Genomic DNA, 13096 nt, shown 5'->3' with positions numbered 1-13096 from the left:
CTGTCAATTTTGTATGAGGAATTATAAGCCAAAAGGGTTTGAGTAGTGTGATATTTAAATTAACATAGGGTGGAAAAGAAGAAATTTGGGGTTTTTAGAATATAATTCAGGGGGTCAAGATGGAGGAATTTGGGCGTGTCCTAGCCTTCTTCTCCGTCTTGTCCTCTATGTCTTGGTGTGATGGTGACACTTTTCTATTGGTTCAAGGCAGAGATTCACAGTCTTACACAGGTGATGGGAATTGGTAATAAATTGTAAACATAGTACATGTAGTTTTGAGTATATAAGGTGGGAGCCACCCGAGGCTCGGGGGCAGAGTGCTGTGGTGGACTTGCTAGGCAGAGCTCGGCAGGTCAGAGAAAGAATGTATAGATAAGAAGAAATAAACAACCTTGAAAACGCAACTGGATGCATTCCATTCTTTGGCTGCATCAGGCTAGGGAGAAAAGACTCTTTACAATCTTGGGGTCACCCTGACCATCAAACCCCAAGAAACCGACACTAAGCCTTCAGTTTCACTGAGTGAGCATCCAAATGGAACGGCACCAGTGACTGCTCGCACATTAATGCTTCTTTCTTCACCTTATGTGATCCGGACAGAACAGAAGCACAGCCATGTCTCTCTGGATCTTTAGTCCTGTGAAGCTGAATTTTGTGTGGTAGTACATTGAGCAGAGAAGCGGCCATCTGTCAGTGAGTTACAGATGGAAAAGGAAAGAGTACTGCCAACTGAATGTGGTGCCAATAGAATTTTCCACAAATTTTAGAGGAAAGCTACAGGCAAGCTTCAGCAGAAGCAGTATGTAGGAGCTCTCTGCTGCCAGCACAGTGCTCTGTGCTTAAAGTAGACAGTTTGCCTCCGGGAGAATTAAAGAGCCACGGGTCTCAAAAGATATAGAAAGAAGAGCAGAGCATGGGGCTGTTGGGCACAGTGGGCTGGCTGCCAGAGGAGCGTGGCTTCCAAATGCACATTGGCAGAAGTAAGGAGGCAATTCACCAAGAGCTACTTGTGCTGCTACCTGGTCTTCTTCCAGACCTCTGTGGGAACAATTGCACTTACTTTACGCAATGAGACCAAGGCAAAACAATATAGATTCAATGGAGAAGGGTATGAATAACCTCCGTCTGTGAGTTCAATGCAGTTTACGCGTGGCAAGTGGGTGATGCAGCTCTGCACTTGCTTTTACTTCTAGAGCTTTTGTCTATGAAAACTGGCAACAGAGCTGCGAGAGTGGGAAATATGAGGGAATGTCTATCTGAGAAGGAAGGTACAAAAATGCACTATTTTGTGCTCAGTTCCATGACTGCTCGAAGAAGGGGTGTTTCAAAAACGCTTTCTGTTTTGGCATGGCTTTTTGGGTAATCTAAGGACTGGGTGATCAGAGACTCAGCTACACTAAGAATTTAAAAAATACCTAATCTCCAAGTCGTGTGATGAATTCCACTAAAAATACTTTATTTTTCAAGCAGCGAGAGCGTTCTTAGCTGACTCTGTGAATGAGCTGTTGCTGGACTTTTCCAATTTGGTACACTACACTCTGTGTTAGCCCCGTGCTCTGCTCTTTGTTCTTCTCCTTCTGTAACCTGTCGCACTTACATCCTCACGGAGGTGAATCGTCCTCTACTTCACGCACAAAACACTCTGCTGGCAGGGAAGCATTCTAGCAAACTCCTTCTAGAACATGGTCCCATGCTTCCGATACGTTGCTGCATAAGTCTTCAGCACCTGGCAGAGGATCGACCTTGCCCCATTGTTCAGACACTGGTCAGACAGGCAGTTGTGATAGAAGTCATGAGGCTTCACTATGCTCTGAAGGGGCCCTGGAAGGATTTTTTGATGATCCCACAATAGTGGTTCCCACCATAAAGCTCCTTCTTCTCCTCATCACACACTGGGCATGGTCCATCACAATAACCCCAACAAATCCAGTGATTAACCTCAGAGTCAGCACTTTTCCAGATTTGGCCCATGTGATAATTGCAGTGATACACCAGCCTCGGGGATATCATCAAGGGGCTTGAGGTTGAAATTCCTGCAGAGGCCACGGACTTGGCAGAAGTAGCTGCTGGGGAGGTTGATCGGGGGTGCCAGTTCCAGTAGTAGGAGACCCGGAGACCAAAATCTGTATCCAGAACAACACGAAGCCCAGTGGGACGGACCCGCACCTTCCCATCTGCCAGGAGCACTGGGAGCAGCATCACCTCCCTGTTCACCCTACCAATGGCACAACATTTCCAGTTATCTCAATATTTTATTCTCAACATACACCAATATTTTATTCCAAATGTATCCTAATATTCTATTCCTCACATATCCTAATTCTTTATTCCCAGCATATTGCAACACTAAATCCCATCATATCCCAACATTTTACATCTTACATATCCCAACAGTTTATTCCTGACATATTTTATTACTGACATGCCCCAGCATTCTATTCCCATTATGACCCAATATTTTATTCCCAAAATATCCAAACACTCCACAGTATTTTATTCCTACTGCCTCCCAACATTTTATTCCTGAAATATCCTAATATTTTATTCCCTAGACACACCAACATTTTTGCTAGTTTATCCCAGCATCTTATTCCTGGCATATCTTGGTTTTTTACTGACATATCCCAATATTTTATTCCCAACACATCCCAAAATCTTATTCTAATCTTATCACAACTTTCTTTTCCTGACATATCCAAATATTCTATTCCCCATATTTTGTTCCTACCATTTCTGAACTTTTTATTCCTGACATATCCCAACATTTCAACAATCAGCCTCCCAACCTAACTGATTTATCCCAAAATAACATTGGCATTGCTAAATGAAGGAGGTAGGGAAGAGCTGGATGAAACAGAAAGTTGGGAAAAAGCCCAAATTCTCACATTTCCACCCAACTCACCCAGACTCTGCCATCTTCATTCCGGTGGAAGGAGATGTGTTGTCCATAGATGTCAACATTGACCAAGGAGATATAGGACACAGATTGGATCCCACCACGGATGTCATTCTTGGCCTGGACCCTGAAGGGCAACAGCCCAGGGTCGTTCCCATGGGATTCGGCCATGATGTAGGTGCAGGTTCCTTGTAAGTCAAAGTCAAGGCTGTTGAAGGTGTGGAAGTGTGGGTCACTCCATGCCCAGCATGTGGCACCCAGGGCTGGGACACAGTGGGATTGGGCACCGTGGGGCCAGCAGCGCTCCTTGGGGCTGCAGTGCAGGGACTTGCAGGGGTCTGGGAGGGGAGGGAGAGCAGGATGAGCCATGGGCTGGGTGAAATAGGAGATAAGCATTGGGGGAAGCCATGGGTTGGGCAAAAGGATGGGAAAAAAGTGGGGGAAGTCACATGAGAGAGAAAACTACAAGATGGGAAAGACCATGGAATAGGCAAAAAACATGGGATGGAAGAAACTATGGTAGTAACCATGGAACAAACCATGGGAGAAATCATGGAATGGAAAACCATGGGAAAAACAATGAGAAAAAGCATGGGAAAGACCATGGAAGAAGCCATGGCATAGGAGAAACCATGGGAGGAACCATGGGAAGAATTGCCCCATCCCTCACCCTTAGTAACAGAGACAGGATTCTGTTCCCTCCACCTCCCCTTCCCTTTTTTCCCCAGTCAACCCCTCTATCACACACAGATCCACTTTGCATCTAAAACCCCCTCTTCCCTAATTTTTCCTCACCTTTTTTGATGCATCCCAAGACCTTTTCCTGGATTTCACAGGATTTATCCTCAGTGCAAGCATGGTCATGGCAGGCAAGGCCCTGGCCAGGGACACAGGTGCAATGACGCTGGCAGTGATCCTGGAAAAGCATCTCATGGGGCTGCAGGGAGAGAGAAGGAAGAAAGGGAAATCCAGGAAAATAGGAGATAAAAATAAAAAAATGCAGAAAAAAAGGACATAAGTGAAGAAGAATAGTGAAAATAGTGAACAAATTGCAAGGCAAAGGGATGTACATGCATACCTTCCCTATAAATAGGGAAAAAAGGAAAATGCAGGAAAAAATACATAAATGTATAAAAATAGGGGGGAAATGCTGGGGAAAAGCATAAATATAGGAAAAATGGGAAAATGCAGAAAAAGAAATGCAAATGCATAACACAGGGAAAAATACAACCAAGAAAAAAGATGTAACTGTCTAAAAATAGGGGAAAAGAAAGAAAATGCAGGGGAAATATGACGTAAAAATAGAAGGATGGAAAGTGGGAAAATGCCAGGAAAATGAGAAAGAAAAATAGAAAAAAATGCAAGAAACAAAAGGTGTAAATGCATAAGAAATAGGGAAAATGGGGGGAAATTAATTTTTAAAACGTAAATACATTAAGTCAGGAAAAAAAACCACCATGGAAACAGAGGTAAATGCACAGAAATATGAGAGAAAGGAAAATGAATGCAGGAAAAATATAGGTAAGGACATAAAAATAAGGAAGAAGGAAAAGAAGGGAAAAGGAAGCAAATGTATAAAAATAGGGGGAAAATGAAGGGAAAAAAAGACACAAATGCCTAAAACCAGGAAAAAAAAGGCCAGAAAAACAACCTTATAGTATTCCCCAACCCTAAAGCATCCACAGTAATCCTTGGGAACGCATCTGTGTCTGTCAAAGACCGGACCATGGTGGCACTGGCAGCCTTCAGTGCAGGTTTGGGGACAGGTGGTGGTATTTCTGGTGCAGATGTGTCCTGGTTCAAGGTAAATTTGGGAGAGAATCCCCAAAGGGGTTCCTCTAGAAGGCAGATTCAACTGGCCCCTCCCCGCAACCGGTTCGGGGAAAAATACTTCCCTGGAGAAAAGTGGAAAAAACTGTTTATTAAACAAGAAAACCTAAACAATATTAAACAATGAAATTTCTTGCCGCTTTAAAAGAGAGACAAACTCAGGAAAAAAATCCCCCCCTGCCCGGGCTGCAGCTCAGCTCACTCAGTCTTTGATCAGTCCCTCTGGCACTGAGCAAAATTACAAAGGTAGAGAGTATATTGGAGACCAGAATAGAATTAATATACCATTACATTACACTATATTGCAATATAATCTATCATTATACATAATTAATATAGCAATTATAATAGTTGATATTACATTGTAACACAAAATATAATAATATATAATTATGTTATTACATATAATATCCACAAATTCCATAGTTATAATACATTATAATACAATAAAATTATGTCATTCATATAATGTTATGCAACTCTGTGTCATATTACATTGTAAAATAATTTTTAACTGTATTATATAATTATATTTATAGTAATTTGTAGGTATTCCATAATTTATAATTCTCTTAATAACTAGATAAAGTCATATATAATAGCAATATATCATGTGCTTTATTAATAAATGGACTAATACACTATATGAAAAGAAAATATATTACGTGCTTTTGTAATCCACATTTTTTGTACATCCATATAAACTTTTAAATAATTTTATACTGAATTTTCACAGAAATTTTTACTAAAAAATGCAAATCAAGAAAAATTATAATAGCAACATAATTACAGCAGAATAGATCATATGTTGTATTTTTTATATAATTACAGCAGAGATATTATACATTCATATAAAAGTATAGTAGTGTACGTATATTATTAATATATCCCCAACATATAAAATACAGATAAGAATTAATAAGCAATTACTGTCCTATTAATCAATATTATGCTATTCAATTACACTATTTAATATGATTAATAGCCAATTAAAATTTTATGTATTTTGAATAGGATAAAATGTATATATAAAAAAATATAAAATATGTAAATATATTAAAGGAAAACTAAACAAAAGATACTTTAAAAGGATCAAAAATATTTTCAGGGTTTTTTTTAATCCTATAAAACAACAAAATAGTCCCTTTTTGCCCCAAAACAGGTTAAAAGGTTAAAAAGACTGGCTATCTTCTCCTAATTAAAAGAAGAAAAAAAAAATTCTTAAGATTGTCAGGGAAAAAAAAAAAAAACAGGAAAATGAGATAAAAATTTATTAAAACTTGGTGTATATATAAAAGCCCATCATATGGATTTTTTTAATTAAAAAAAACCCAAAAAAACAGGGAATTGGGGATTTTGGATAAAAAAATTAATTCTCATCATTTTTTCTGGAAAAAAATGGAATTTGAGTGTTTTGGGGGAAAAATAGGGAATAATGAGGTTTGACTGTGAATAAAAAATAGGATTAAAGGGGGCTTTCTGAAATAATACATGAAAAAGAGTTGTTTTTCTAAATAGAGGGATTTTGAAGAAAAATCAAGAGGGAAATAAGCCACTGGGATTTTAATAATTAGAACAGAGTGAAAGAGGTTTTTACCTTTAAAAATACTTGAAACCTAAAACAGAGTTCAAGAGGGCTTTTTTCCTTAATGACTAATTTTTTAAAATAAAATTAAACCAGAAAAAAAGAATAAACAAGAAAATATAAAGGGAATAAAATTTTTTTTCTTTAAAACACTATCTAAAAATTGGGTTGATAAAAGGTTTTAATGAAAATTAGAAAAAAGCCAGGAAAATAAGGAATAAAAGGTTTTTTTTTTTCCTTAAGAACCAACTGCTTTTATGAAAAAAAAAAAGAAAAAATGACTTTTTTTCATTAAAAAACACCTTTTAAAAATCAATCTTTTTTCCATGGAAAATATACAATTCCAGCATATGGGGTTATGTCCTGGAAAAACATTAAAACCGATCATTAGAATTTTAGAAAAAAAAAAAAAAAAAAAAAAAAAACCAAAAAAAACCCAAAAAAAAACAGAATAAAAAAAACACACAAAAAAAAAAAACCCAAAAAAAACAAACCAAAAAACCAAAAAGTAAACCAAAATATCCAGGACAAAGTGCACTTTTTTTTTTTTTTTTGCTGTAGAAAAGTAGAAAGTGAGGAAAAAGGGGATTTTTCCCAAGAAAATTAATGAGGCATTCATGAAAAAAACTGGAAGAGTCTAAAGGCTTTTGGATTAAAAAAATATTTCAAAATGAGTTTTTTGGTTGAAAATAATAAATCTGCAGCTGAGAGGTTTGAGAGGTTGTTGGAGAAAATGTAAAATGAAGGAAGAGGGGAATTTTCTGGAAAAAAAAAAGCCCAGGGATTGAGGATTTAATTTTCTGTGCTAAAAAGCATGGAAATACGTACAAAATCCAGGAAATTTGGGGATTTTGCATGGAAAACAGGAGTTTTACAGAAGGGAAGGAGGAGCCACCAGATCCCATCTTGTGCCATCCCTGCGAAAAACACCAAAAATCACTAAAAACTGTTATTTTAAGGGAAAAATCCATGTGAGCCCTGGGGTGTTTCCAGAAGCCTCAAATAACTCCCAAATTACCCCAAAATGTCTTTTAATACCCCAAAATGCCTTTTTTCACCCCACAAAAACCTACTGGGGCTTATTTTGGCCCCCACTGCCCCCAAATCCACTTGAAACATTCCAAACTCTAAAAATTTTGTCCAAAATTCCCCATTGGATCAAAATGGTTTTTCTTCCCAAATTCTCCCATTTTGGGTCAAAATATTTTTTCCCCCAATCCCCTCCCTTCTGGTCAAAATGCAATTAAACAGAGATAAAACTTCCCTCCACCTCATCCCCCCACCACCCCACCTTGAGGTCATATCAGATTCACTAAAAAAATAGATGAATTTTAACTAAAAGCACCTAGATTCACGTCAAAATGGGGTTAAAATGCTGACACAGCCCTCCCAGCAACCCCTGCCCTTGATGCCATCTCAATACCCCATTTCCACCAAATCCACACTAAAATTTCATGGAAATGATGAATATTCCCCCAACTCCTCCCAGTTTTTATCAAAATGGGTATTTTTTTGCCCAACATCCCCCAAATTCGGATCAAAATGGAGCTCAACATCCAGGAAAACCCGTAACTCACCTTGTCCCACACAATCCCTCCCAAATGCTCAATTTGGCCTCAAAAGGGGGAAGAAAAACCCACCAAATTTTGGGCATGATGAGGGAAAAAATCTGAAATTTGGGAGAAGAGTGCACAAAAAGAGCAAAATTCTGAGACTTAGGGGGAAATGGGCAAAAAAAAATTAAAACTTGGGGAAAAAAGTGTTTAAACCCCAAAATTTTGGAAGAAAAAGGGTTAAAATTATGAAACTTGTGGGGAAAAGGAGGGAAAAGTCATAAAATTGGGGAAGGGAAAGGGTAAAAAAATCTGAAATTTGAGCAAAAAAATTCCTCAATTTCTGCCCATCAACAAACAATAAGGAAAACCAGGAATAAACAGGGAAAGAAGCCTCCCCACTCTTCCCCGCTCACCGGCTCCTTGGCTCTTGAATTCCCAGGCCCCTGCAGACACAGAGTATTTGTCCCAAAGTCACTCCTTCTATACCCACATAAAAAATACCCAAGCCACAGCCAAACTATGCAGATTTGGGCAGATTCAGCAGAATTTCAGGATGGGGGCAGGGGGAAGGGGGCATGACCCACAGTTCCAGAGAATTTGGGAACTGGCAGCTGGATTCTGTCATGGATGGGAAATGATGGGAGTGGAACCCACAGGACATCTTGATAGATATGAGTGACAGGGATGCCATGACACATGTGGGACCCACACGGATGTCACAACAGGTGTAGGACCCATGGCAATCCTCCCAAATTGCCTGAACTCCCAGAATCGCTGTCCCCATGGTACCCTCTGGCCCCATGACACCAGGGGAAGGACAGACCAAGACCAGATGTTTTTTACCCAAAATTAATGACCCAAGTCCCAGTGGGGAATTCCAGGGAATGGGAAATTCTGGCCCAAATGACTAAAAAGCTGAAGAAAACCAGCTGGAGCCAGGACAGACAACAGCAAACAGGAAATTAAAGGGCTTTTGCCTTAAAATGAAGACATAGAAGTGGGGAAACCCTGAACCCCACAGACATCCTCCAAACTGTCCAGAGACAAGAGACCTCACCCCCAAAGCATCCAGGGACTCCCAAAACCACATGAGGATCCCCCCAAACTACCTGGGGATCCCCTCAGCCCTCTGAACCTCCCAAACCACAAGGTCCCTACAGGGAGATGGGGGCCCCTGGAAGGGTTTTAGGGCTTCTGATAAATGACACAGAGAAGAGAAATTTTCAGTTGCCCTGAAGGTGTTGGATGGAGCTTAAAGACTAACTGGCAAAAAAGCTGAAAGGATGTAAAGGTATGCACAGAGAATCACAAGCATAGCTGTAGCCAGTGGACAAATAGGTAATGAGGAATATAGTGGAGTTTTTGTCAAGTTATGTAACAAGAAGTAACAGCGCATGATCAAGGAAAAAAGTTTCAAGGAAATGGTCACCTGTAATATGGAAACATTCTGTGAATATGACCACCAGAGACCCGTTCACGGTCCCTCCAGGACCATACCTTGTGGTAAAGTTTCACCGCACACATCAGATTAAAGGAGAAATCCTTCAGTGTGTCCTGCACACATAAAGAACACCTGCTTTCTAATGCTTCAAATTGTGTTAGAAAGTTTATGTGCCATCCAGTTTTGGTATAATTCCCTTGGATGGGCTTACGGATCTAAGGGGAGCTGAGAGAGTCCTGTCGGGATTTGGGGGTCCCTGGGAGGGTTTGGATTTTCTAGGGGAGATTTGGGGGGTCCATGGAGAAGATTGGGAGTCTCTGTCAGCGGGATCCCAGCTCTCTGCCACTTTAACCACCCCGAGGGCTTCCCAAACCACACGGGGACCCCCTCGACCCTCCTGGACCACCAAGTCCCCTCTAGGATGCCCAGAACCACACCAACCTCCCTCCACCCCAAACCTTTCCCTGCAGATCCCAAACCTCTCTGGGACCCTCAAAACCACTCCAGTGACCCCCAGAACTCCCTGGGCATCTCTCAGCGGCCCCAGACCCGCAAACCCCTCCAGGGATCCCCATTTACACTCCAGGGCCTCCCTCAGTGCCTCCAGAGCCCCCAAACTCCTCCGGGAATCCCCAAAGCCCTCCCACGGACCCCTTCCTCCCCCACCGCTCTCGGCGCCGCCGCTTCCCGCCTTCCCCCTCTCCCGCCTCCCATTGGCCGCAGCGCCCTCCCGTCCCCGCCCTTAACCAATCAGCGCCCGAGCTCGGAGCGCTGGGGCGAAACCAAACGCGAGCGCGGGCGATGGAGCAGGTGAGGCCTGAGGGGTCCAGAGGGGACCGAGGGGGGGATTTGGAGGATCCTGGAGGGGAATTTGGGGGGCCCCGCGTCACTTCCCTCATACCTCCCACAGAGTCTCAGCCTGGAGCAGCGAACGGAGCGTCTGGTGCAAAGGAGGTGGGAGAGCAGGCCCAGCCTCAAGTGCCCCTCGGGATCCCCAGGTGCCCCCTGGAGGCCCCAATCTGCTCCCCCGTTCCCTCAGTGTTGTCCCAGACTCCAACTGCTCCCCAGACACCCAGATGCCGCCCCAGACCCCTAAGTGCCTGCCAATTCCCTCCCTTGTCCCAGTGTTCTCCAAGAGTGCCTCAGGGACCCCCAACTACCCCACCCGATTCCAGGTGATGCACCGGACCCCCCATTCTGCCCATAAGTGCGTCCCGCAGCCCCTCAAATTCCTCCTGAGACCATCAGCCCTGCAGGGTCAGCATTTCGGGGGTTCTCGACCCTCCCCAACCCTCTCCTCCCCCACAGCCAGGCCCAGCTCAGGCCCCGCCCTCCCAGGATGGAGAGGGTGAAACCTCTGCTTGACTCCGCCCCCTTCAGCTCCACCCTCGATGACCCCCTCGTCCAATGGCGCTTGAGGCGATACCGAGGGGAGGAGCCCGCACTGGACACGCCCCTGGTGGGCAGGGCCCTGCTGGGCTCTGCTGCTCCCCAGGGCTCCCTGCAGGGAGTGCCACGGGGGAGGTCACGTGATCCCCCCGGCGCCCTGCAGGGGGCAGTGCCCTGGCAGCCGCGGAACCCAGCTGAGGCCCCATGGCCAATCAGGACACACTTCTGCAAGCACCAGCGGGTGTCGTCACCCCAGGCTGTCTCCCAGGAGCCCTTGTGGCAGGATCCATGCTGGAGGCCACGTGACTCCCACAAGGCCCTCCAGCCAATGAGGAACAGCTCTCTGGATACCCTGCAGGAGGCACGATACTCACAGTTACCTCGTGACTACCACAATGCCCCGTGGCAAATCAGCAGCAGCTGCTGTGTGCCTCTGCACCAAGGGGCACCACCCTGTGAGAAGCGAGAGTCCCATGAGCCTTTGCTGCAGGAGCCATTTTGGGAGTCACATGATTGCCTCGGGGCTCTGTGGTGTGCACCATATTGGAAGTCACGTGACTCCCAGGAAGCCCTGCGGCCTGCATGGGAGGTGCTTCCTGAGCCCCTGTGCCAGGGAGGGCCAGGCTTGAGGTCACGTGAGCCCCGTGAGGCCCCACAGCCAATCAGGAGCAGTGCACGTGATGCCCTACAGGGGGCGGCGTGGCAGCAGCCACTGGGTGAGGCACCAGAGGAGCCCTTGAGGGTCATGGGGGTCGCTTGAGTGTTGTCGGGTCACTTGTGGGTCATGGGGGTCACTCAAAGGCTGGGGGGTGATTGAGGGTCATGAGGCATCTTTGTGGACTGGGGGGCATTTGTGGGTCAGAGGGGTCACAGGTGGGCCTGGATGTTCCCTTTTGGGCCAGGGGGTCACTGGTGGGGCTAGAGGTGCCCTTGTGGGCTAAGGTGGTCATTTGTGGGCCAGGGGCAGTAATTTGTGGGGAGAGGGGGGCAATTGTGGGTCAGGGGTCACTTGAGGGGCTGAGGGGGCACTTTTGGGTTGGGGAGACACTTCTGAAAGTCCCTTGTGGGATTGGTGGAACACTTGTGGGACTGCCACCCACTGTGACATGCAGCCCCCCCCGACCGTCTTGAGGACCCCCTCCTCTGGATGCTGCAATGCCACTGCCGGACCATAAGGGGACGCCTTCGGTAAGATATCCCCACCCCAAATTTCAGGGGTCTGCCCCTGTGCCTACCCTAGGTCCCCCTAACTCCCCATTTGCTCTCCCTTCCCCACCCAGGGCCATCGAGACCCTCCTGGAATGCCCACCTGGGCACCCCCAACCCATGGTGGGGCCAATAAAGCAGTGACACCCCAAAATTGCACCAGGGAGGTGGGGAGACCCCCCCAAACTCCCTCCCTTACCTCCGCACCTTTGAGATTGCCCCCACTTCCGTCTCCCGCTAAACGTTCCCAAGAGTATTTGGGGGGTTCTGGGGGCTCAAAGGTTGGTGGGGTACTGGCTGTCTCTAGGGGGTCCGGGAGGGTCTATGGGGTGTTTGGAGAGGCTCTGAGGTTGCGGAAGGAATTTGGGGGGGTGTATGGTGAGAGCTGGAAATCGGGAGTGGTTGGGAGGGCACTGGGTGTCTATAGGGCGTCTAGAAGAGGTCTGTGGGATTTTTGGGGGAGACTCTAGGAGTATTGGGGAAAATCTGAAAGATATTGGGGGCCCAGGAAGGGGTTTGGGGGGATCCTTGAGCTTTGGGGGGTCTTTAACAATGCGGGGGTCTGTGGGATGTTTTGGGGGGCCCAGGACAGTGCTGAGGGGTCTGTGGGGACCAGCAAGTTTATAGGGGCGCCTGGGGGTTTATTGGGCATATCGAGGCAGGGAACCCCCAAACCCGTGGAAACAGGGCTCACCTGTCTTCTTCACCTTCACACGGCCGACGTGGCTCCGGGGGGTTCTGGTGTCCCTCCGCCCCTGAGGGCGCTGGGGGGGGGGGGGTCATGGGGGGCGTCAGAAGCTCCCCCTGAGCCCCCAAAAAACCCTCGTGACCTCCCGCCTCCCATTGGCCGCTGGTTCCGCGCCAGTTTGTTCACTTCCTGGACTACAACTACCGAAAGGCCGCGGGGCTCCGTAGGACGCCGATAGGGCCGGGACTGCGGTTCCCGTCATGCCCCGCGGCCCCGAGAGTCCCGTCAGAGCCGGGACTGGCCCCTAAGTACTGTTCCGGCTGCTCCCCAAGTGCTTCCCTGAACGTAAGTGCCCCGCGGGGCCCCATAAGTACCCCCAGTTTCCCTCTCCCGACCCTCAAGTGCTCCTCAGGGTCCCTAAGTCCGCCCGCCCCCCGTCCCCTACTTGCCCCCAAAATGCCCCTTTTGTGTACCCTCGGACCGCCAAGTGCCCCTCCAGACCCTT

The 13096-nt window shown here is 45.9% G+C and overlaps 2 protein-coding genes across 14 annotated transcripts; one reads left to right on the top strand and one right to left on the bottom strand.

The window, feature by feature from the left end:
* Window positions 1–501: 501 nt before the first annotated feature.
* LOC128799603 (IgGFc-binding protein-like) lies at window positions 502–12795 on the bottom strand. Of its 13 annotated transcripts, none has more exons than XM_053964144.1 (8): window positions 10210–10293; window positions 9297–9421; window positions 8281–8310; window positions 7140–7228; window positions 4548–4791; window positions 3692–3833; window positions 2903–3234; window positions 502–2215 (listed from the first exon to the last, which is right to left on the bottom strand). In XM_053964144.1, the coding sequence occupies exons 5-8, from the start codon at window positions 4622–4624 to the stop codon at window positions 1804–1806; spliced, it is 963 nt and encodes a 320-aa protein (XP_053820119.1). In that variant the 5' UTR covers window positions 4625–4791; window positions 7140–7228; window positions 8281–8310; window positions 9297–9421; window positions 10210–10293; the 3' UTR covers window positions 502–1803. The 13 variants fall into 13 exon arrangements, with proteins under 13 accessions (XP_053820119.1, XP_053820115.1, XP_053820113.1 ...); XM_053964140.1 differs by having other exon boundaries at window positions 2903–3104; XM_053964138.1 differs by having other exon boundaries at window positions 2903–3104; window positions 9365–9421; window positions 10210–10287.
* Window positions 10098–12057, top strand: LOC128799605 (uncharacterized). Its single transcript, XM_053964148.1, has 5 exons — window positions 10098–10118; window positions 10219–10262; window positions 10617–11413; window positions 11810–11885; window positions 11978–12057. Exons 1-5 carry the CDS (start codon window positions 10110–10112, stop codon window positions 12045–12047), a joined length of 996 nt encoding a protein of 331 aa, XP_053820123.1. The 5' UTR covers window positions 10098–10109; the 3' UTR covers window positions 12048–12057.
* Window positions 12796–13096: the final 301 nt, after the last annotated feature.

Source organism: Vidua chalybeata, chromosome 24 (assembly GCF_026979565.1).
Source record: "Vidua chalybeata isolate OUT-0048 chromosome 24, bVidCha1 merged haplotype, whole genome shotgun sequence".
NCBI lineage: Eukaryota > Metazoa > Chordata > Aves > Passeriformes > Viduidae > Vidua > Vidua chalybeata.
This window is presented reverse-complemented; position numbering and strand designations above follow the sequence as displayed.